The 25,009-nt window shown below is 43.3% G+C and overlaps 1 protein-coding gene and 1 non-coding gene across 6 annotated transcripts in view; both read right to left on the minus strand.

The window, feature by feature from the left end:
* Positions 1-3,196: 3,196 nt before the first annotated feature.
* Positions 3,197-3,303, minus strand: MIR6574 (microRNA 6574). Its single transcript, NR_105441.2, has one exon. It is a non-coding gene; the product is annotated as a microRNA 6574 (primary transcript).
* Positions 3,304-6,314: 3,011 nt separating this feature from the next.
* Positions 6,315-25,009, minus strand: part of EPHA4 (EPH receptor A4) — a 248,618-nt gene continuing 229,923 nt past the window's right edge. For 4 of the 5 annotated variants that reach the window (XM_040705461.2, XM_040705463.1, XM_040705464.1 and 1 more), the window contains 10 exons: positions 24,045-24,103; positions 23,162-23,275; positions 22,794-22,979; positions 19,668-19,729; positions 18,900-19,109; positions 16,250-16,399; positions 13,741-13,934; positions 11,169-11,324; positions 10,019-10,888; positions 6,315-8,570 (listed from right to left, as the gene is read on the minus strand). In XM_040705461.2, the coding sequence (XP_040561395.1) occupies positions 10,774-10,888; positions 11,169-11,324; positions 13,741-13,934; positions 16,250-16,399; positions 18,900-19,109; positions 19,668-19,729; positions 22,794-22,979; positions 23,162-23,275; positions 24,045-24,103 (1,246 nt within the window). In that variant the 3' untranslated portion in view covers positions 6,315-8,570; positions 10,019-10,773. Of the gene's footprint in view, positions 8,571-9,820; positions 10,889-11,168; positions 11,325-13,740; positions 13,935-16,249; positions 16,400-18,899; positions 19,110-19,667; positions 19,730-22,793; positions 22,980-23,161; positions 23,276-24,044; positions 24,104-25,009 lie in introns of all 5 variants that reach the window. The other variant, XM_040705462.2, reaches the window with a different exon arrangement.

Genomic DNA, 25,009 nt, shown 5'->3' on the forward strand with positions numbered 1-25,009 from the left:
CCCAGTCACACACTGGGTTTCAAACAGCGATGCATCAAAGAGGACAGTTCAAGAGCTGAATGCTTGGCTGCACTCTTCAGCAAATCCATTAAAACAATCCGCTTTGCTTTATGAAATGATATATAAACAAAAAGAGCAACAGCGTATATATCATATGCCATCCGCAAATGAACACAGCTGAAACTTGGCTTCTTCAGCTGCATTTCACTTGAACCGAAGCCCCAGAATGCAACACAGAGACCAACGAGAAAAGAAAAAGGCACCAAATGGAACAGATGAAGCAATGCAGCTTGGCTCACCCCAGCCCAGTACTGCCCCAGGTAAACACACAACTGCAGTTCACCTCATCCACGGGGATAAATGCTAATTCACAGCGTTACATATGGAGGAGGCATGCTTTTCTGCACAGACCCAGGCATCACTATGGACACAATTTGTCCACAAATAGGACCTCCAGTTGCTCAATTTAAGAGTCCATATGTTGTTCCTGCTAATAATGAGATTTTAAAGATTATGAGATAAACTAACTTGTCATTCTGATTCAAAAAGGTAAGCTCGTAAGTCTGTGGAAATCCCTTTTTAATACAAGCAGAAAAGGCTTAGCATTGACATAAGCCTGTTCAACAGCAAATAAAAATTAGAACCAACAATGAAAAGGGTAGATGGACACAAGGTTTGTATGCCAGCAGGAAAACAAGGCTCGGTGCCACAAAACTGGCCCGTGCCTTGGGATGCGGGGAAGCCACAAGCACTGAGCTGCCTGAGCTGCTAACAGCTGCTGCCACAGATTTCTTGGGAGAGGAGAATTTCAATAAAACCTGCAGAGCACACCAGTGACTCTGCTGGCAGCTGAGACAAGGCCCTCGCTTTATTTATTTCTTTATCTGGTTTCTTTGATCAACGCCCTACAAATCTGAACGTGGCCCAAAATTGACCATATGTACTTCTGGAAGACAAATCACTCTGTTGAGCTTTTTCTCCACCACTGCAAACAACAAAAGCTTGTTTCAGTTGGCTCAGTGTTTGACAACAAACAACTTTAGGAGGAGGGAATGCAGACAGTATCATTTTATAACATGCAAACTACAACCTAAAAAAAAAAAACAACACATCCCTCTGCTCCCGGCCAGAGAGGCTGCAGCTGTAGCTGGCACTTCAGTGAGATGTGCAGCAGGTGGGTTACACCCGGGGTAATTCATGCAGCTGGAAAAGCCCGGCTACACATTGACCATTAGTGGCCAATTCACCCTGCAAAGGCAGTGCTGAAGGCAACTAGTTGCATTTACCCTAGATACAAGCAAAAACAACGTAGCTGAAGTCAGAGTAGAAGAATGATGCAGTGTCAGTGGAGCGTTCATCTTTTCTCCTTAATCAAACTAGCCCTATGAACAAATAAAAAGCAGTCTCTGAGAAATCAAGTTATCGACCAAATCTTGTAACAGCTGTAATTGTTACAAGCAGTGATTTCATCCATGACCCAAAATACACAGGTATCTTATAGAGGGGCTACATGCTTGCAAGATGATTCACTTAAAGATACCTTAGGGGTAGGTGATGTGAAGGTGCAGTGACTGAGGAACTATTTACAAATAACGACAGAAGTTATAACTAAAAGAATAACATCACCCTCTAACACAGTAGGCAAAGGTTCCATACTGAATGAGAAACCCATCTCCATGCCACCCCAAAGCAGCTCTCATGTTAGGGGATGAATTCTCCCTGAGAGCTCATGGGAAGTTCTTGAATTCTCTCTGCAGAGCAATCGAGGGAGTTTTCTTCTGAGAAACTTAACTGGTAGTGGTAGGAAACTGAGTGTATAATTTTCTATGTGGCAAAGCACTGACTACTGTAGCACTGCCCAACTGTTCTCCTGTGAGTGAAGTCACAAACCCACGTAGTCTTGGACAAAACACAGCAACCAGGAGATTTCTGATGGGCACATACAGGAAAATTAATAAATAAATCCAAGAAAATGCAATACTTTATCTGAAAGCTGTCCTCTGTGCTTCTGAATTCAAGCCCTGAACTGTTTATCTCTGTAGAGCGCTTCATATATTAGCAGTAGGGCAGGCAGCTGCATGTGTCTGCAGGGCACGGCTAACACAAGTGACTTCTCCTTATTTACCATCAGCATCCTCACACCAGAAGTGATGGGCACCACACGTGACCCTGCAGCACTCCCAGTGCACCCCTTCCCAGCCCTTCCTTCTCAGCTCGATACCCCGCGTCACACAGTGCAGTCAGCACAGCCCCAACGCCATCACCATATGCTACCAGGAGATAGCACAGGAGCCTTTCACTGAGGAAGATTTCCTCAAAGTCTTCTCTAGGAATCCATAATCTTATTCCTCTCATCATTGTTACTAAGCAAGAGGAAAAGACACCCACTCTAATCCAGCACAGCTCTCATCTGCTCGAATGCACAGCACCATTGAACTCAACCACAGGTTTAATACTCAACTTGCAAGTTATTCCCAGAATTGAAACAGTTGTGTGGACTTTGTGCCAGAATAACTCCTTCACAGAAATCCCACAGTCAATCAATTAAGAAAGCTTAAAGCAATCAGTCACCCACGGCCAATTGGATTTAGCAGTCAGTGAATGCTTTTTGTTCTTGGATCAACTACACCCACTTCTAAAGCTGATTAAAAAAAAGGTTGATGATCTCTTCCACCTGGCTGAGATGATAACCTGGCTGCAGCACTAATGAGCTCTGAATTCTGCAGAGGCTGCAGTGAGCACAGGCAGGTGGAAGTGAAGCAGCAACTGTGTATGGAGACTTTCCTGACATCAGTTTTAGAAGCCAGGGGTGCTTGGCTTAGGAAGGCAGTGTCCGTGGGCCTGGAAGGAGCGGGGATGCTGCCCACAAATATGCAGTTGTGGCTCTCCTGCCCGACGGTACCACAGGGAAATGGTGCTGTGGTGAATCGTCCAAACACAGCAATTGCTCTCCTGGCACCTCTGGGAAGCAGCACCCAGGTTTTCAGGCTGTTTGCCCCACTGTATGTGGTCACAGCCCAGTACAGTACAGGCCCTGGTCCTGGCTCTGCTGCTCTTGGCCGCCCTATGCAAAGCACAGCGCACAGTGTCTGTGTGTCCCTGCCCACCTGGCACTCACTGAATGGAAGGAGGGGTCTGTGGAGTTTTCCATTTATTCCCTCCGTCTGTGCATAGCACAGATCAGAGGTCGGTGAGCAGTACATGGATATCCAGAGACATCCTGTCTCTTCTACAGACACAGCGCAGCACTCTCACAGTCTTCAGAAAAGACAAGGAATGTCTCTGAGGACACAATGTCATGTTGCAGTCCTAAGCGTTTGGCCAAACAAAACCCGTCTGCAGCCATAATGTAAACCTGAAAACAGAGCTGGCAGAGAGGAGCAGCGGGACTCCATAGAAGCCTTTGTGCTGTTGTTGGTACCATCATTTTGTACTGTTAAACATGTGCTCAAATGTTTGTGAGTAACAGCCGTTTAAAAAATACAACAGATGAGCAGACCAACCCGAATGTGCCATCACCACTTAATCACTGCCAAAACACACTTCTGAAAAGCTACTTTTTGGGAGAGAAGGAACCTTAAATGTTCATGTAAACACACAGCTGAGATCTTCAAGGTGGTGCAAATCCAGGCAGCTCCAGTGTGATCAGTTCATACCACCCGGGGGCCCGGATCTGCTCATTTATCCTCACTGCTTATTGCCAGTGCCACCTTTTCCAGGCCTTCCACACTACAGAATTTTAACCAGTATTTTAAAAGGATGAAGTAAATGCTCTCCAGTGCTGGTCACACAGTGCTAACCTGCATGCTGGAAGCCATGGGTACACTCAGCAGATGAGCCAGGCACTCCCCTATCCTCCCTTAGGATTCCAACACTGAACTGTTGAGTACCCAGGTGATCCCACTGGTGCACCGCAGTGAGATGGCACCAAAATGCTGCAGACCATTTCATTCATGATGAGTTTTCATAGAACAGAGGCAGGAGGGAGCTCAAGAGCACCATAAAAAGCAAAGGACTTCACTGTCTTTAGTAGGTCTGGTTAGGGGCTAGTCAGCCACAGCAGAGTACTGACAATAACTGCCCCATATATAAAGGTATGTATAGAAGTAATTTACTATAGCATATTCCTGTAGCCGCTCTTTCTATCCACCAATGGAGAACACATTTTACTAAGCTGATTGGAAAGGAATGCTTTAGGTTTTTGATTTTTTACATAAAACTTCTACATGTTCACATCACTTTCTCAGAGGCTGCTGTAAACAAAGAATTATGTTCAGGGCCACAGCCAGAAATAAGATATGTCGGAGATCTATAACCCATTCTATAGAGAATCAGTCAATGGCCCAAGGGTACTTCCTTACACGAGAAAGGGTAAAATAACTGAGGTCAAGGCCTCAAACGCGGCGCTAGTTTTAATCATGTTGTTGATTTAGAGCATAACAAGACTGCTTTTCTTTTCTTTTTTTTTTTTTTTTGCTTCCTTCCAATTGTCAAAGCCCATTTATTTTTCTTGACATGTCTAGAGTGGCCCCAGTGACACCATATGAACCACTCCTCACTGCTCCCTGCTCAGCCCATAGGCAGCTACAGGCATTGACATCAGATGCAAATGTAATTCCTGCTAACTAGAATCTCTGTCCTCATGCTATTCTGTAAGCAGATGGACAAAGTGAGGAGTAGAGAGAGAACAAATGTCTTTTCATAAGGGAATACTTCAACAAAATCCACGTAACTTGAAGGAAATGGAATAGTTGTGGTAAAGCTCAGGATGGGATGACTCCCAAGGTTTGGAAACAAGAACTGGAACAGAACAGAGAGACAAATACCCAAATGGTTGACCCTCCCTGGATGTTTTAACAGCGACTTCTGAAAAAGGTGTGCAGGCTTTGCTTTCCTTTTGCTATAAGGCTGAACTATTTGTAAAAGCTTTTCTTTGTCTGTGCAAAACGGAGTCTGTTTTTCCAGCCGAGACATATTCCCTTTGAACACTCAGCCTGGCCAAATAAAGGCACCAGAGAAGCACGCAGACTGCTGGCTTTCTCTTCCCAAATACAAAAGGGAACGATGAAGTGCCTTTAAAAGCACGCTGTTTCCATGCCATCCTTGGGGCAGCCTCATCGGCTCCGCTGGAACCCCTCCCAAGAACAACTTGGTTTAAAGCGTTTGCTGAACAGACGAGTCAAAAGTTTAAGGAAACATCCAGAAGTGCCACCGTCCCTTCTGCAGCAACTCTGAGCTGCAGACGTACATAATTCAGGTGGTTACAACGCAAAAGTCCGTACGCCCTCAGTGAAGCGGGGCTGGTAGGGACGGGACGGTTAAGAGCACCGTGCGCGGGGACGCTCCAGGTGTTCCCATCACTCAACACCACCTGGTACAGCACGGCCACTCCCGGGTCCGCTCGGAGCCCTTCCCGCAGCGCTCAGCTCCCCGCCCAGCGCTCCCCCTCCGCTCTCCGTTAGACCCTCAGCTCCGCCCCGAGCACCAGCTGTGTGCGCTGCAGCCGAGAGCCCGGCTCACGGGGCGCTGCGGTCCTCCAGGACGCGCCCGGGCCAGAAGCGGCCACGCGTAAGGTCGGGAGGCGGCTGATATCCACCCTTTAACCGTTTTCGCATCACCCCAAAAAAGTAGCGGTGACGCTTCAGTAATAAAGAAGGAATCGCTTACCCTCGTGAGGAGCAGGGCTCGCTGGAAACCCCAAAAGGAGGCAGTCTCCAAGCGGAGATGCTTCCCCTCCGGCTGCAGCCCCCGGATGAGGTGAGGGAGGGGCGGCCCCGGCTCGCGCGCGGATTGCTGCACCTGTGCCGGGCCGGGCGCGTGCCTGCAGCGCGTGCTGCCACTGCTTCTGCACCCAACGGCTGCCGTGCAGCGCGGCACGGGCCGGACAGCCCGAGAGCGCATCCCAGCAGTCCGCGTGCAGCAACGATACGATCCTGCAGTGCTTTAACTCAGGCGTAGCAGCCATACGTAGGGCGCGGTGCACAAGGAAAAGTCATCAAGGTTATTAACGAGGTCAAGCTGACTGCAGCGCCCATCCCGCATCACAAACGTAGCTGAAGAGCGGAGATGATCCCGACGGTGGTTTCCAAACGAGCTGTGTCTGTGGCACGCGGCACAGCCCGCGCCGTAACAGAGAGGAACGCACTTTAGGCAACACGTGGGAGCCACACGGCTCAGAGCTGGAAGTGCGCTCCCGGGAGGGCTGCTGCAAAACCGATCCCGTTGGGGCAAATGGCACAAACACTGCTTTGTACTCGTATGGGATGTGGAGAAGTGCTACATAATAAAAAGGTGCAATGATTAGAAATAGATCGTTTCAAGTTTGTACAGCAACTACTTTATTATTTTCAAATGCAAATGTTTGCACTGTTTGCTATTTTACAATTTTACAAACTAGGTATAAAAGACCATAAATAAATGACATAAGTTATGTGTACCTAAAATTCATGGAAGGGGAAAACATTACAAATTAACTCAAAATAGAAAATCTATAATATCTAACCCAGAGATCGTTCAAATGCACGAACCAAGAAATGCTGTTAGATTTTTTCAGTATGAACTAAATTATAATACGCCTCATACATTCTAATTTTAACCACAGTCCTTGCATATTCCAACATACTTGCAGTGATACAAAAAAATAAATGCACTCTCTTTTTATTCGTCTGGTTAGTATTTCGGGGAGGGGTTTTTTTTTGTTTGTTTTTTTGTGGGTTTTTTTTTTTTCTGGTTATGAAAATGTCACATAAAAAAAAATACTGCTTTGTAAGTCCCGTTCACTGGTCACTTCCAGCCTTCTGTATTTTATACATACATATTTTTATTACATAGAGCCATCACGGAATGAGTACAGCAGGAAACCCGGACCGACATGACCGCGCGGGGTGTGAGCAACACAACCTCCTCCCCAGCAGGAGTGCGTTGCGCTGAGCAGTGGGACAGCAGCTGGCAGCTCTCCTGCACCAGCTGCACCCAGCACAGCCCCGGGGCACTGCGCCTAACGCCAGGCCCGGCTCCTTCTAGGGATGGTCCCAAAGCGGCCGGCGAGGAGGAGAGAGGCTGTGGGGTGGCCGGCAGCGGCTGTGGCCTGTGCTGCACTCTCATTCAGAGCGGCGCACCCACATCCCTGTCCCAGGACGTCTCTGGGCTGACCGGGGCGCCAGTAGCATGCGTGCTCCCCAGGCTCCAGCACATACCCCCTTAAAGACCTGGCTTGCACCGAGCTCTCCAAAGGCAGAAAGCTGTGGCAGGCAGCACCAGGGAGCAGCAGCACTGCTCCTCAGGCCCGCGGTGTCTCCTATGGCACTTCCCATGCTCCTACGGCACGCCACAGCCCTCTGGCTAACCACTGCAACCTTGGAAGTGTTGTGATTTCATTCCTTAACTGTGCAGGGAGCAAACTGGTGTTTGGATTATTAACTTACAAGTTTTCACAGCTTGCACGCAGAGCAAGGTGCTTCTGTGAATGGAAGAACTGCATATATTTGTTCGCATTCAGCAAGTCTTTAAAACCCTACATCTGCAGATCAAAAAAAAAGGCTACTTAAGAGTTCGGGTGAGGGTTATCAGTGGATGGATATGCAGGTGCTGCCTCCATCACCTTGTCACTGAGCAAATGGTTGCTCTGGATCATGAACAGAACGTCAGTAAGAAGAAACAACATGTAAGAAAATCTTTAGCACCCTTATGGATCCTGTAATCCACAACTTCGAAACTAACTTGAAACTGTCCCTGTTTTAGGCTGCAGAACTACTCATTATACGTAGCGTGGCAGTTAAAAACACACCTACAGACACAGACATTTCAACACTTCTCAACGCGTGTTCCTGCCACCGCTGCAGAGCCGAGCTGCTGGGCCGTGCTCACATGGCAGAGGGACATCACGTGGCTCCCAGGGACGCTTGGGCACATTCACAGGCAGTTGTACACACGAGGTGATTTGCACGCGCACACACACACGAACACACACGCGCACCTTCCAGAGGAGATAATAATCCATTATCCATTCAAGGGAAAAAAATATATTTATATCACTGCAATGGCACGTTTCGTGTAAAATGTCACGTCAGCAATGTATACAGGCAGCTCACAGCAACTGGGTTCTCCGCTGCGGCGCCTGGCCCAGCGTCCATGGTAAGATGTGTGGTGTTCTGCCACCTGCATCCATGTGAGATGAGGCGGCAGCAGGCAGGGGAGTGAGGATAGAGAATAACAGAATATATAAATAAAATCCAAGGTAGGAATAGAAAGCAGAAGGGAATAAAAAATCAACAAGTCTGCGGGGCTTTGACACAGTACATTCCTCCCAGTGACAACTGGGTGCTGAATCTTACCGAGTTAGCTATCTTTCAATGAAGAAAAAATGGCGTGGGTGGCAAGGAAAAAAAAAGAGAAAGTAAAAGTCACACTCTTCAGGGCCCGACGACTGTTCAGTGTGTGGTTTCCAGAATCAGTGCTAGGGAAGATGCAACCATGGATCCAGAAGGCTTCAGGGTCCAGTCTGTGTTCCTCCATGGTCAGTGAGATCAACGGGACGGAGTAGGAGGCCGTGAAGGCAAAATATAATTTCCCTGCACAAAAAGAAAGCATGAATTCACAAAAAGAAAGCATGAACAGTGTGCAACAAGACAGACACGTACATCTGCCCCAAGATTTCCCAAGAGAAGCACAACCGTATCTTGGGCCAGCCAGCATCTCCTTGGCAGGTGCAATTGCTAATTCCTATCAGTGGAAAAGAGCTGAGAGGGGAGCATGCCTTGGAGTTAAACCTCTCCCTGGAGAGGGGAAGGATTTCTTAAAGGACAGGGGAGAAAGCAGGAGGAGAGGCAATTCCTACACAAAAGGGGGTGGATGGCACGGGTGCTCAGACACTGTGTCTGTGAGACACAGCAGCCAGCACCTCCCAGGGGAGAGCCCTTTGCCCCTTGGAGTCTCGTCTTCATGACACACCTCCTAAATGGGGATGTCAGATACATGCATGTGCCACCTTTTATTTTTCAATCCACTTTCCTCCAGCAAAAAAGACATCCAAGTGCATGTCCTCTCAACGGGTACATTTTGCAACAAGAAAGGCATCACTAACAGTGCTGACAATCGGGCACATCAGCTGCTGCCTGAGTTTCCACTTTCTGTGGAGAAAACTGTTCATTTTGTGTGGAAAATACTGGAGTGGTTTGAATTACTGTTACTAGGCTTCCAAGAAATCATTTTTGCAAATTGGCCTACAAATTGGGTGTGTTTTTGTCAATGTGAAAGGATAACCTCAACAGAATGCAGCAGATTTACAGCAAGGGGAAACTTAGAAGTATCTCTGCACTTCAGCAAAAGAGTTTTTACTGCTGAAAGTACAAGTACAGGCCTTTAAAATGACGTCTCCTGGCAACATGGCATTAAAACATGCTGGTTGAAGACATTTCTTAAAAGAAATATTAAAGTTCTGCAAATGGGAAAGCTTTTATAAGTAATGCTGCAGAACAGTTTTTACTAAGCTGTCACGACATGACAGGATCCGAATTTAGCATCCCTTGTTCTGAACAAGTTGTTTTCTGAGAAGGTTGGGGGTGAGGGAGAGTTATAGTTACAACTAGCAAGTTATTGTTCAAAGTGACAAAATGTGATGTGAGCAACACTGCGGGTACACTGCGTGCCACTTGTCCAACTGAGGGAGCTGCTGGGGACTTAGAATGACAGCAATGATTAAAAAGCACTATATGACATATAAGGCCCCTAAGTCATTTCTGAATTTGCTCTCGGGTGCAGTGTGAGACCAAAACAATACAGGCCAAAGTACCCATCAGCACCATCAAAATATAAATCTCACCTTCCTGACACTGTGCCAGGTACAGCTGAAAAGCTGTGTCTGTTCCAGAGCACATATCCTCCAAGTCCCACTCTTGCCCACTGTGGCATAAGCATAAAAGATCCTGGCTCTTTTCCACGTCTTTTACTTTGATGAAATCCTAGCACAGACTAAGAAATGAAGCACCACAACCATGCCGGACACTGTACTTTCACTGACCTTTCTCCATGTGGCAAATTGAACTGCTTCTTGAAAGAGAAAAGTCTGAAAGCTCCACAGCCACGACTACCACAGCTGACTGCTGACAAGACGGTCACGAAACCTCTCAAAGTGGCAGAATTCAGCACAGCAATAGCCAACAGTCTTCCCAGAAGTCCAGTTCTGCCCAGTAATCCGTGAGGTGGGTCATTCCACATCTCAAGCCCGTAAATGGGTAGATTGCTAATCGCCAAGCACTGATTAGCCAAATGATACTCTCAATGAGGTTTCTGCAAGGTATCAGCGTTGCATCAAGTCTGCAAAAAAGATCCTAGGGCAGATTCTTCATTCCAGTGAAAGATGCACAACTGCGGTTTCACCCACAAATAAAACACTATGGTTGTAATCCTACAGGTCACAGGGAGAAGGAAAGTAATTTTGTTTTTTAAGCACAGTATCTGGCAGCAAACATAGCATCAAAACTTGACTGTGACATTATATTTATATAGATACATGTATTTTACATATCGTTGATCAACAGAGAAGTATGTTCCAAGAAACAATTTGTTCCAGGTCTGGTTTAAAATGACGGCTTGTCATTTCTGGAGGCCCCCCTCCCAACACACGCTCGGTTTCCACAATCTGTACATCAAGCAATGCTGCAGATCTTTATTTCAACGGGCGAGGAGACGAAGTAAAAAAAGTGCAGTTCTTCAATTAAAGTGCATGGATGAGGTAAACTAATTTCAAGAGTTTTGAGTTTATTCAGTACTGGCTCAGACGGGCACCATCCTGCCGTGCATCTGTTGCATTTGGCTGCGCATGGCTTGAACGCTGCTCAAGATCTTGTTCTGGTGTGTGATGGCAGTGATCCCGATCCTGGCCAGGTCGCTGGGAAAGCAAGAGAAGAAGCCTGAGAACTGTGGGTCAGAGGCCGATGCAGAGACAAATATTAGAAGTCAGCCACATGCAACACAGCAAAAGCAAGGCAGATGTACAGAAATGTTTAATTAAATAAGTGAAGGCATTGTGGAGGCATTTTTAAGTCGTACTCCGTCCAAATGAAAGGCATTCCATTTCTTTAATGAGTGTAATGATATGCAGCACAAAGCAAAGGAGGCTGATTAAATCCAGATTTACCAGTTTTTTTGTTATTGCGCTGAGTACTTACTCCTGGTTCATATGCACCACAGCCTCTAGGGTGGTATAGCCAGCAGCTGTGAAGTTATCCTTGTATCGCTCCATTTTAATGGCTTGGAGCCAGTCACTGACAGAAACAACCGCCGAGAACTCCGGGGAGCTGGGATCCAGCAGGGCTGTGCTGGGTCTGCATGCCAAACAGTGAAAGGACAGACAAACCGTGTCAGCTGATCATGACTTTCAAACCCAAGTCTGGGCTCTGCAATGATTATTCCCAGTGACTAGGGAAAGTATGGGCAACGAGTCGTGCCTAGTGGAACTCGTGGCTCTCTGCATAGCAAAGCACATCAGTTGCAACAATCTCGATCAAGTGCAAGGTAACGGGACAACTTTAGCCAAGAATGAACTTGACCCTAGGCTTTTATTTTTTGCTTTCAGGTGTGTTTTGAATCTCAGCACCATCCACAGTTTCCACCTCAGAGGCAATCAGGTTCACAGAAAATGCTTTTCCTTCAAAAAACAAAGATGGCAATGCTGCAGCACGTTCAGCCTACCGAGTCTGCATCTCGCAGGCAGCAATGAAAAGCCATGCCAATCCTGCATATGTCAGACCTCAGCTCAGCAGCTATAGAAACACCACTGAAGTATGTGTGGAGGAAGAGTGAGCTCATACAACCTGCCAGACGGGTTTGGAGAGCAAAACTCAGGGCGGGTTCAGATAAGCCCTGTTTCTAGCCAGGTTCACAGGCAATCTTGTTCATTCAATACAATTCAGGACAGCAGGGAGTTAATCCCCTCTTTAATCAACCCATTCCTGACCAGCACGTGTGCCAGGACTGGTGGGACTGATGTGAGCTTTGATCTTTCTTCGCACTGTGGAATGTGTTTCTCATTTTCTCTTGCACAATTTGCAAATAATTATTTTCACAAAATTCACTCCACTTATTAGTATCTCATTTACTATTTCATGTATATTATAAATCACACTGTTCCATTAAACCATTAAAAATTACTACTGTCTATCTAACCAAAACAATTATCATCTAGCAATTTATTTAAAAACACACATCATCAAAGATTAGGTGTGCAATAGCATAGTTTTGTATTGCCTAAGGCACTGGCTTCACGGCAGTAGCTCTTGGTACAACTCCCTTACCGTACTAACACAAGGCCAATGATAGCAACCTAATTATATACAATTACGCTTCACTTATAAAGCCATATATTAATAATGCTACATGCAAATTTGAAATTCACATTCCAAAGGGAAGAATTAAACATCCATTAATATCCATACGTATGGAATGACCTTGAATAGGCCTTGAACTTTTAAAAGATGCACTTATTTTCAAAAAGCACCTCTAAACTGGAAACAAAGCAAAATGGAGCAGGTTCAATCAGTGATTCTTAAATCAAATTATCACAGCAGATCCATATTGCAATTCTCACCACGTGAATTATTTAAGCCTCAAGGGTGGATACATGTTTTCCAGGCTACCATCGCAATTAGGGCAGTCTGGAAGATACGCGGTGACAGCGGCCTCACAGGATTAATAATCCCTCTTCTGATAATGTAAATTGTAAGTAAGAGCCACAAGGGGACCTTGACTTTTAAAACTGAAAATACCCTTTGCCAGTACGTGGTTCTGTCGGAGGCTGAATGAGAACCTCTCTTACTCTTTCAGTGCCATCAAGAAGCATAATTTTGTATTTCCCAGTGGCTATCTTTGCACCTTCCCTTCTGTTGAGAAATATTTTCCTCTTGTTTCTTTCTTTCCTGCTAAGCTTTATTTCCATAACTCACTTTATGAAGCGAAGCCATTTGAAAGTTAAAGAGCAAACTTAGTGTAAATTAGTAAAGCTCCTATTACTTCAGCAGGGTTTCACCAGCTTAAACAAACTGCTGAGCTGTCCCAACAAAGATTTGTTGTTTCTAAAACTCTGGGAGTTTCCTTCCTACTGTGCTTCTTTTGCACGTACCAGGTATACTGTGCTCAGCAAACAAAACAAAACACAAATGTAATGCGGGATCAGCGCAGACATGAAACTGGCTTTCCACAAAATTAAATTCAAATTCACATAAAAATTAATCCACACCTTCCCAGTGCCCGTGAGGCATTGGCTGTAATGCCGTAACACTCATTTGCAAATCCTACACAAATCTAGGGTTTATAAAACTTGATTATGTACTTTTCCTGCAGAAAACCACATCACTTTTGTTAGCTACACTGCATTAAGGAAACCCCGTCAAGCCTCTTCGCTGAGGTGGGAGAGGGAAAGATGCTGCAAACAGGGCTTGCCGGCATCAGAACCCTTTTTGACATAAGACTGTGTTATAAACCTGGTCAGCTCTGGTGTGATACAACAGCAGCTCTGCTCGTTCATTCTCCTCCTCACAGAGCTAGCAGAGTCTGCAGTGCCCAGCTGGGTTTGGCAGCGTGCCAGGATGACTTTTGCTCTCTTGCACAGCGCAATGCCTGCTGTGCAGCCTGGCTCCGCAGAGTATGCTTTAATTTCAGCACAGAAGCTTAGGTGACACGAAGCTCTGCCTGTCACCTCCACTGTGCTCCCTCATAAATCACCATTATAAAAGTACAGCTGACCTGGAGCTCTCGCTGCCTGTCCTCTTCAGGCTGTTAGGGTTGCGGATGAGTTTGTCCAGCATGTTGACAATCTGTCCAAATTTAGGTCTGTCGCTGCGTTCCTTCTGCCAGCAGTCTAACATCAGCTGATGGAGAGCAATGGGGCAGTCCATTGGGGGTGGCAACCGATACCCTTCCTCAATGGCTTTAATAACCTATAAATGGCACAATTAGGAAGACATTAGAGAACATCAGACACTACTCTCATCTACCATCTGACTATCATTTATCCTACGGCGATCTGAAGTATGGAAACAAATCCGCAATTAAGTGAAACAATATGAAAATTGCACTCTGAGTCAAGCAGTTGGTGGTCTCAGTACTGTCATTTCTCCTCAACAATTCAAAACCAAAAGGGTAAAGCATCCAAAGCAGACATCAGATACGGCAGGGCAATGCATCATAAAAGAGCACATGGGATAAAGGAAAGACAAAATAGAAAAAAGAGAAAACTATCCCTGACAGTCTGAAGGTCAGCAGATCTTTAACATCTGTCAGTTTTGGGTAAGGTATGTTGAGATGAACATTTCCCCATCAGTCCTAGGGGACAGCAGATTATCCTCCTTCACCCTCCCCTCTTGGGCTAGTCCATCTTTGTCACAGGCCTACAGAGTACCTGCTCTCTCACCACTGTTATGTCCTGAATCGTACAGATGGGGACCTTTTTGTGCAGCTTTATCAAGGAAGCTTGCTTATGCATCTCACACTTAACAGGAGCCAGAAAAACTGCAAGATGAAGCCATTTGAAACCCTCCAAAGACAGCTCCAGAGCTCAGTGCTCCGATGGCTTATTAGCTCTCTCAGGAGAACAGGACACGATCAGGACTCAATTCTGAGACAACAGGGCAGAAACTTTCCAACTTTAATTAATTAATAAGAGTCTCATGGCAGGTCTCACCAAGAGACCAAAGACCAGGAGTGCACAGGGACTGAACTGAACTAAATTCCTTCATTCTGGTCTTGTCCATCAGTGGCTAAAATCCAGTGGGAGAACAGGATGCAGGATGTACTTGCACTATGAGTAGCTCATCAGAGACCACAAAGAAAGTGGTTCTCACTAATTCAGGAAGTAAAAGATCCTTTTGCAGCATCCTGATTCAAAAGACATCCAGAACAATTTCAAATCCACTTCTGCTCTGATGTGAAAAGCACAGCTCTCACTGTTGTAAAGGAGAAAAAGTATGGTATGTCTATGTCAGGTACTAAAAAGTGGATGCAAAGACAGTATTATTGGCTTTTACTGTCTTGTTCAAACTAGCTTTTTGACTCTTCTAGCATTGTACATTAGCAGTGTGTATTGGCCTAGTATGCTTGCTCTGCATTTGTTGTACTGAGGTCCTCTGGGTTGTGTAGACATGCCTGATATAACTCAGACACATCTGGTGTTTTATTTTCTTGCTAAGTCTTGATGACTTCCTGTTAGCAAAGGAAGGCAACATTGGGTGCCAGAACAGACATTTCACATCAGAAGGAAATTAAAATTATATCCTCCTGTTTAGATTAAACGCCATACACATCATCTAGCCACTCTTTGAAAATGTTCAGCTCTACATAACAAAGCAAATGACTTGTCAAATCATTTAACTGCTCTCATGACCATGTATTCAGATTAACATTTCCCTCTTCCTTTGTATATGTGTAAATCCCCTGGGAAAAGTATTATGGATAATCTATGCTTCATTTTAACTGCTGTGGTGGGTTTTTTTTTCATTTTAATAAAAATTCTATTAGCAGAAGCTTATTAATAGTGTTATTAAATACTCTTCTGGAATAGAAGCCATTGTGTATAGTCCCTCTTGGAATACAATGAAGTAGTCCAGATGGTACACTTAAACAGGACATACATAATTTAAGAATGGTCATTTAGGAAAGCTGCTCCTCAGTGTCCTTGGGGGGCACCTATGCAATTGTTGCAAGGATGCTCTGACTGATAATCAGAACTGGATTTCATACGTGTTGTTTCAGATAATAAAATTATCTCTAAGATTTACAAGATTTACATATTTAGGTTTGAAGAATTAACTACTATTAGGAAGCCCTATTACAATTCAAGTGTTTTTTGGAATAGACTTTCAATAAAGTTGAGATTTAGAGTCAATATTCAAATTTTCCTCCCCTCTGCAGTATTATGATCTAATAGTTTAATAAATACATTACTTTTCCTTTTCTCCATTTTTCTCCACCTTACCTACTTGTAGGCACTATCCTAACTTGAGAATCCCCTATTCCCTGGACATAGATGAGGGATTAATACATTTGCAGTATTCAATGCAGTATTTATACTGAAGTGGTTCTCTGGGAAAATACGAATCCACCACTCATGATAGCCCTTTAAAAACCAGGAGTAAATGTCTTACAACTACATAGCAACTGACATGGAAGAACATCAGCAGACATCTAAGGGAAAAGGCAAAGGCAAAAGGGAAGAAAGGGAGAGAAAAGGAAGAGGGAGCCCCAGAGGGAGACTCACATCTTGATTGGACATATCCCAGTAAGGTCTCTCTCCATAGGACATCACTTCCCACATGACGATGCCATAGCTCCACACGTCACTAGCCGATGTAAATTTACGGTAGGCAATTGCCTCTGGTGCAGTCCATCGGATAGGGATCTTGCCACCCTGTAATAAATGAATGAAACCACAGGCTAGTGAGTCACTGACCCAGTAATGTACATGGCTGACACTGTTCTACAATGCCATTACAAATCTAAAATGGCTTCCTGCACACAAGTCCAGCAGCCTTCTCAAAAAGTCCTTTCCTTTTTCTTTGCCATAAAACTGTCAGATACAACCATGAGGCAATGCTGCCCATCTGTTTTCTTAAGCCACAAGGAGGGGAACCAGTAAATTGTTAAGTGTATTTTTATCAGTCCTCTACTAGATCACTGCTTGAGGCTATATTGAAGCATGAGAAAAAGCCAGGGGTTTTACGAAGTACATTTCAGAGATTTGGTTGACAAAACTAATAAGTATATGCTGTTAATTACTATTTCCTTGCTTGCCTGTCTGACCTGTTCGGCCTGTTTCAGAAAGAAATGGGATTATAAGCGTTTTGTTTTTCAAAAAGTTAAAGAGAGGATAAACTGGGAAGATTTATGAATACCGTGGTGTTTCCCACAGGCAATATCCCAATTCCTTCCAGAGAAGTGCAAAGGCAAGCAAGCCTCTGGGCTCTCCCAGTCTGGCTAGGAGGAGCTCCAGACCAGACCGTGCTTTCAATACCTGCTGGAGAGGGCTGCCTTTTGCTACAATACTTCATTTAAAAAAATAAAAATGCTTGGGCACCTGATCTGGGCCACAGAGGTCCTGTACTCTTTGAAAAGGAACTCTGATTTTGTCTCAGCTGAGTGGACACCGGGCCAGAGATTTCTCCTTTTGTTTATGCTAGCATACAAGGTGTTTTTAATTGAGCTTTTGGTTTCCTGCCATTCCATTTGGGAAATGACTTCAACTGAACAAAGTTTTTAGGGTTTTTTCATTTGCTTTTTTGACTAAATTTATTTTGGTCGGCTTTTTCTCAGCAATCCTGTAGACAGTTTTTATCTGTAACTGAGTGTAGCATGTGCGTACTTAATGGTTTACTGTCCTAGCATCTCTCTCAAGTATTTAATATGGACTTGTTCCAAAGGCAACATAAACCGAAAGGTGTCCTCCTTTTGGCTCATCAGGCCCTTTGTGAATCAGTTTCTAACAGTAAGTGCCTCAGGGGGCTACAGGATGCTTTCACTTTAATGAGTTACACTGCTAATGTGGAGAAAAACATACCATTCTCTGAAGAAGGGATGCTTTAACAATTGCATTTTCCTGTATTATCTCTGGTTATGAAAAAGCTCTATTCCTCCTTTCAGAAACAGATGCACAGATATTGTTTATACATAGCTGTCATTCTAAAAATTGTCAGTAAGTTCTTCTTATTTAGCTGCTTGAGTACAGTGGAATTTATCCAAAGCTTCCTGATCCTTCATTACTGATAACACATGAAAACAAAGCACTGTAATGCAAATTGCATCGATTCCCTCTGGTTTACTCAAGAAAGAACATAATACTGTATTTGCACTCACTGAATTCAAAGGGAAGCTTTTCCATCATTTCTTTCTCGCCTTTGCACCTTTCTCTAAACTTTTATTTCCCTGAATATAGCTTTCCAGACCTCTGCTTCTGCTTTTTCCACTTGTCACTCTTATGAGTGAGAAATATCAAGGCTGGCCAGCGTTTAATACAACATGAGTCTATCATTCCCCGTAATGAATGTGAAACCATTACAGGATGAGTGTTGGAATTAAACTGCACATTGTGAGCACTGCAAACAAACTGTACTAAGGAGAACAGATGGAGAATAGTAGATATGTAAAAATGAAGAAAATAAGCAATTTAAAAAAGAGACTTTATAAACTCTGACTCTCTTTTCCACAAACATTTTAATTACAGGGGTATTGGTACAAAGCTGGTAATGGTCAGGATGTTGTTTTGTGGCCAGAAGTACTTGCATTAAGCACTATTCCACATGCAGCATATTAAAATGGCTTAGCAAAATTAGTAACAGTGGGAGGCTGAAACATAGACAAAACAGGAAAGAAACAAACAAATAAACAAAACGTGAGGCAAAAACATGTGCCAAATCTACTCTTGGGAACACAGGCCCCATACTTTTTCCAGCCCAAATTGTTTGGGGTCAAATGGAAGACCAGCTTTGTGATGGGCAAAAGTGGACTTTTTTGGGCGTAGCATATCTGCACTTGTATCAAATCTCAGTGTGACTACACACTTGGAAATTATGTGTGTCTGTAGATATCATAAATATCACAAGAAGGAATAGAAGCCCAAGCTCTAATTCCTGGCATCAGATTCTTGTCACACACTCCTAGCACACTAAAGAAACAGGAGTACATGGGTCATATTCTCAGAGAAGAAATACCAATGCAGCCACTGATGGAGCAATAACACTGCATCAATTTATGCTAGCTATAGAGTCTGGACTGATGTTTATTTTTATGTTCCGATATAGGTTTTCATTTATGACTGAGATTATTTTAAAACAAACCACTGTCATCTCCCACACAATCAGACAAAAATATCAGTAGGCGAGAGAACTCACAGGACACTCTCTTCCCCTCCTTACCCGTGTGGTATAAGCTGCCTCAGGGTCATCTTCCAGGACACGGGACATGCCGAAGTCAGACACTTTGCAGACCAAGTTGCTGTTGACCAGTATGTTTCGAGCAGCTAGATCCCGATGCACATAGCTCATGTCAGACAGATACTTCATTCCTGAGCCGATGCCACGAAGCATCCCCACCAACTGGATTACTGTAAATCTGCCATCATTCTTCTGTATATGGGGAAGGAAGAAAATCACAGAGCATTACGCTAAAAGCTACATTATTGCCACTGCTGAAATTGGCAAAGAGCATATCTCTGGATCCCCATCTTATCTCAAATAAAATGGAATGTTATTTCCTCAGTCTCCAGACTGGTGTCCATAATTCACCAGTAAAGTACAAACTCAGAGGTTTTGTCACAGCTTCTAGTGATGTGGTATCTGGTTTGCAATACATCCAGTTTTAATGAGTCTATTGCACTGCAGTGCTTTCAGAAATGGAACACATCAAAACTGTTCCCATTAAGCATGGATTATTTAAGGCCTTGCTATTTTAAACATCTTTAAATATCACATTTATTATATATCCATCCAGATTACATTTATTCTATATTTTGATAGGAACAACGTCAGCAAAGAAACAGAATTTTCCAAGTACAAACATAATTTCTTTTAAAATATTGACTTTTCAGTATCCCTGTGCAAAACAGAACCAGAGTAAGAAAACAGAAAACAGAAGATGCTTCCCAGTATAAGATTTCCTTAGCTTATTATGAAGAAATCACCTACCCGGAGGAAGGCATCCAAGGAGCCATTCTCCATGTACTCAGTTATGATCATTACTGGTTTACCTAGAGAGTGCAGAAAGAAAAACACAATTCCTTGATGAATGCTGATGTTAATGGGGTAAAAATGGGTTGCACATTGTTTTACAGCCAAAACACCTGTCCTGCACAATCTAATTTAATTTGAAAACCACCAAGCTTATGCCTCAGCTGTGGGGAGCAAATGAATAAATATTACAGGCTGGGGACATTGAAATGGCCCCATCTGGTTAACTCTACAGACGACTCATTGACAAGGTCTTCAACTGAAGTGGCTCCCGTCTCTAAGGAATATATGAATTGATAATCAAGAGCTAAGAAACACAGATCTGTTCAAACTTGACAAAAATCTTTAGTGTAATTAAATTGCTTGCAGACAAGAAAGCCCTCCTTTTCCAAAATGGAATTCACAAATGCTTTGGTCTATCCACCTCTTTTGAAAGATCAACGCTTTAGGCGAGTTAGTAGCTGTCAGCAGCTACAAGGTACTCAAAGACAAGAAAGCAAAATACGAATGATTCCTCTCAACTTTCCCTGTTGCAAATTTGTACCCTGTATCTCTTGTTATTTATAAATGAGCCAAAGTCATTTGCCTCATGAAGTCAACCACGAGATAAATGATTCAGTGAACTGTGTCATATGTGGGGCACAGTGCTTCAGCAGCACTCAGCTTTCCACGCTGCAATACAGAGAACCAACCCTGGACAATGTGAAGAGAGATGTGATGCAATTTTGCTAACGTGGAGATGCTTTCTAGACATTCCGCTACCTAAAAATAACACAGATATATAAGTAAAGCTTGATGTTGCCTTAAGTGCTTTACAAAGTCATATGATGCTGAAACTGGAAACAGGTACATACAAGTAACACTAATTATTTAAAGGGGTTAATTATACTCCATATTCAGCATCCGGACATTTGCAAAAACAGGTCTAATATCATCTCCATTCTAAAATTGAGTAGCAAGGGATATAAAGAAGTGATTTGTCAAAGGCAGAATGGCAAATGGCAGTCCCAAGGTGAGCACTGTCAAGTCCACCTGAAGTCAAGTGAGCTCCAGGCTGGCATAGTAGCCCAGCTGTTTGCTTCAGCTATCAGAACTATTGAGTTTCTTTCTACATAAAAGACAGTGTCCAAGAGAAACTTAGCTTTTGTACTTCTTACAGCAGCATATTTTGGTCACATGCAAACTGGCATGTTAGCCTATGAAATGCCAGTCTGGTAGCTGAACCCTTTCTGATTTGCATGAACAAAGCAGAGAAGAGATAGTATGACATAAAGCAAACCACTCTGAATGTAGGGCTTAGTGACCTTTAAGGAAAGAGATGTGAGAAAACAACATCCTTCATTCACCTTTGCCAGCATTCTTGGGTAAAGAGAAAAATACTCCAACCAAATCTGCATATGTCGCTGTCTCATTTATCCTTTGCAACTGTGACCAGAACCCTTCCACTGAACAAATACAGCTAAATGAGTTTTAATTAACCTTCCTCAATCAAAAGGCACTATGTCAACACAGAAAGGAAGAAAGGGAGACTCTTTCAGTGCATTAACACGTAATTTCATTACTCAGGCACTTCTTTAGCAGGGGAGAGGGAAAGAGAGAGGAGAAGTTACCATCAGTGAGTCAATTATTAAAGTACTTGACTAGCAGCCAATAATGTATTCATGGTTTTTTGCTGCTTCTCTCCCCTCAACCCCTATCCACTCCACTATTTATCTCACTTTTTAATTTTCAGTTTATTAAATGCATTCATTTATCACAGCATTCAGAGAACCTATAGAGAAATTGAGATAGATGCCTTCTTAAGTAGCCCTGTTTACTGAACACACCAGCTCTGAGGTAAGCAAGCTGGCTTGCTGCAGGAGCAGTGCTTGCTGTGAGCCAGGCAATGAAGCGTTCCTGGGTCAGGCTGCCACCTCCTTGGTGAAAATTTCTAATCATTTTAATTCAGTGACAACTGCATTATGCAAATACATTTAGTCATTTATAACTGCTAGAGCTGTAACAGCTAACGGAGGGTTCAAGCTAGGGGGGATTCAACATAAAAATTCTCACATTGCCTCTTTTACAGAGGAGAAGGAATACAAATGTCCAGAAACACAAGTGGTCGAGTAAGCATTCAGAGCTTGCTTTAGCAGCAGCTCACAATCCTGTTTGCTTTCTTTGCTGCCCTGAGAATGAGGCTTTATATATTCAAAGGGTCTTTCAGGATTAGCAACCTGTGTGAGGTTTTGCCAACATGCTACCTAGTGCAGCTGGAGTAGAGACAATAACTACACCATCTCAGTGGCACTTTATGAAGTCAGACCCAAGTGCATCTGTCTCGCAGGTATATTTTCAGTTCTGCCCTGGAAATAGCATTCAGAAAGCTCTGTCATTCTCTTTCTAAGGCAGGATTTGTGGCTTAGTTCAATGCAGTGTGAATGCTAACAGACTGAAACACAGACACACACACACAGAAATAAAAAAAAGAGAAAAGAAAAAAAAAAAACCTAAAAAAAAAACCACCACAAAACAACCAAATCAAAAAGACCAGCCAGGTAATTCCTACGGAGTGAAATTATCACACAATCAGAGAAAACAAATAAGCAAGTTTCATACTAAAACAGACTACTTCATTTCAAAGGCTTGCTTCTTACATCTGCGCTTTGTACCTTAAACATATGACTCTGTAGTTTCGTTTTGGTATTTTTCACCCAATTCTTTTAAATTCCTTGCTCACCATCTGCTTTTGCCTATCCTGTAACGATCAGCTCAGGCTAGCAAAGATGTGAAAGATGCCTGCTTGGCATAGCAAGAAGGGGAAAAAAAGTCAACCCCTGCCATATTAATTCCCCCTACAAATCTTCCACAAGCTGCCTACAGATAGAATATCAATTGAAACCATAAAACCATTTATAGCTGACAACAAGATTAATGACTTGTCCTGCGCTGATTTCCTCCTATTAGCTATCAGTGGATCTGTTCCATCTGTCACTTCTCAGGAAGGACGGTATAAACAAAAAAAAAAAAGAAAAAGAAAAAACCAACCACCCTCATTTCCCAGTGACTTCCAAATTGGCCTTGTCATGAAAACGACCTACTTACATTTAGTAACAACGCCTTCCAAGTGGATGATATTGGGGTGGTCAAATTGTCCCATGATGCTGGCCTCACTCAGGAAGTCTCTCCGTTGTTTGTCAGTGTAACCAGCTTTCAGAGTCTTGATAGCCACACAGATTTCTCTTTTTCCTGGAACTTTGAGACGTCCACTGCATACTTCACCAAATTCCCCTTAAGGAAAAAGCCACGAGAATCCACGGTCATGAGCACGATACATGCACTTTTATTGCCAAAATGTTACAGCAGTTCATTCTGGGGAACTGTCATACAAAGATCAAAGGACCCCACATTCCCTAAAAGCAAATTTAAAACTATATTTACTGCAAAAAAATGCAAGAAGTTCTGGCACTTACCCACACCAATAACTTTCTCAATCTTTATGCAGGAGGCATCAATTTCTTTGGCAAATTCCCTCACAGCTTGATTTGGATCCTCATATGTAAAAGGATCCACATATGTTCTGACACCTGCAAGGCAGAAATGTTTTATTTAAAGTCACTGATCTACATGCTGCTGAACACAGAACATATGAGACTGAAGTCTTAATGATATACAACAGCAAAGAGACTGCACAATAAAAGTGTACAGTAAGCCAGGAATGACTGATTAGAGAAGGAAGGACTTGATGTATTTTTCCCCAGTATACATATTTTTAATTATTTCCCAATATTGACTTATCAGGCTTTTGCCAATAAATTAGTTTAATAAATCACTGCCATCCTTAAGAGGCTATCGGTCTGGCTATACACCTGTGAGAATAAAACACATCACATTTCCCTTTATGTGAATCAAGCAATTCTAAGCTCAGGTCCCAAGTTTGGTACCTGGATGACTGACATGGAAGTAACAGTAGGATTCAGTCATGGAATTAAGGCAGCAAAGCTCACACTTCCTTTCCTGTAGGATTGCCTCTTGCTCATCCAAAACCTGCCTTAGCAAAATATTGTGGGGAAAAATCATGTCTAGATAGCATTAGCCAGGAACTGAAATCTTTCCATGGAAACGAACAATGGAACAATTTTGTGAACCTTTCTCCCAACTCAAAAAAGTCTTACACAGATGCTTCCATTTTTCCAGTTACTAAAGCATCTAGTTTTGAAGAAGGATGGATGCAAGCAAGGAAAACAGAAACACATTCATCTCAAGAGGAACGTCATCCCTTATTTGCCAAACATCAGAACCTGGGACATGTTTTCTGAACCAAATCAAGAATAAGCAAGCACCACTGCCTTTTACCTTGGTTCAAATGTTTCTCCTCATCTGCCTCTTGCTTAGCTTTACTGTATTTGCTGCGCCTGTCAGAACAAAAAAAAAAAAAGGGGCATTACAGTTCCAAATAAATATCTTACTTCGAGACAAGCTCTGTCTTCTTGACCTGTTTGCACCTGCCACAACCTGCGCTCAGCAGCTCCCCTACAACAGCCCATGACACAACTTTCCAGAGGGGTAACAGACTCCTCAAACTGCTCTGAGTGTTACTGGCATCAACAAAGCATCAAGGGAAACACAGACCTCCATATTTGCATCTCGGCATTTAAACAAAGAAAGCTTGAGTTCCAGCTACCTTCTCTTCAAATGTACATTTGCAATGCTGTGCAAAACGGGTGCTAATTGCTTTTTAGCACTACCATATATAGATTAAGATGTTACAAGGGAAGTGTTTTGGTAGACTGATTTTAAACCTAATTAGGCAAATGCCAATACCAACACCCTTCTGCAACTGCAAATTTAAAGAAGGAAGCAGTCTATTAACACAGAAATCAGGATGGTGGAAAAAAAAACCCAACAGTATCACAAATGCAGGTCCTAAGGAATTGTTTATTCTTTTGATCACTGCACTGTTGAAGGGGATAAAGAACTCCGGCTGCAGAGCTCTTCTGCTAAACCTGAGTTGGATACAATAATGTAGTATAGCACATTAATTCTATAGATTATTATTTCTACACTTACATATATGATTTTGCATCCAGTTACGTATTTAATTAGTTCAGCTTTAAACATCAGTGGACAAGTTGCATTCAGAAGTTAAAAAAAAGAGGTTAATCTGATAGGAAAAGATATTGAGGAGTCAACTCCACCAGCTGTGTACTGAAATTTGAAGCTCTCCAGCCTCTAATGTAAATATGTAGGGAGATTTGATTTGGGGTACTCGTGGAAAATTCAGAACCAGGCACAACAACAGATACTGCCAAAGAAAAGGC

The sequence above is a fragment of the Gallus gallus genome, chromosome 9 (genome assembly GCF_016699485.2).
Source record: "Gallus gallus isolate bGalGal1 chromosome 9, bGalGal1.mat.broiler.GRCg7b, whole genome shotgun sequence".
In the NCBI taxonomy this organism is placed as follows: Eukaryota; Metazoa; Chordata; class Aves; order Galliformes; family Phasianidae; genus Gallus; species Gallus gallus.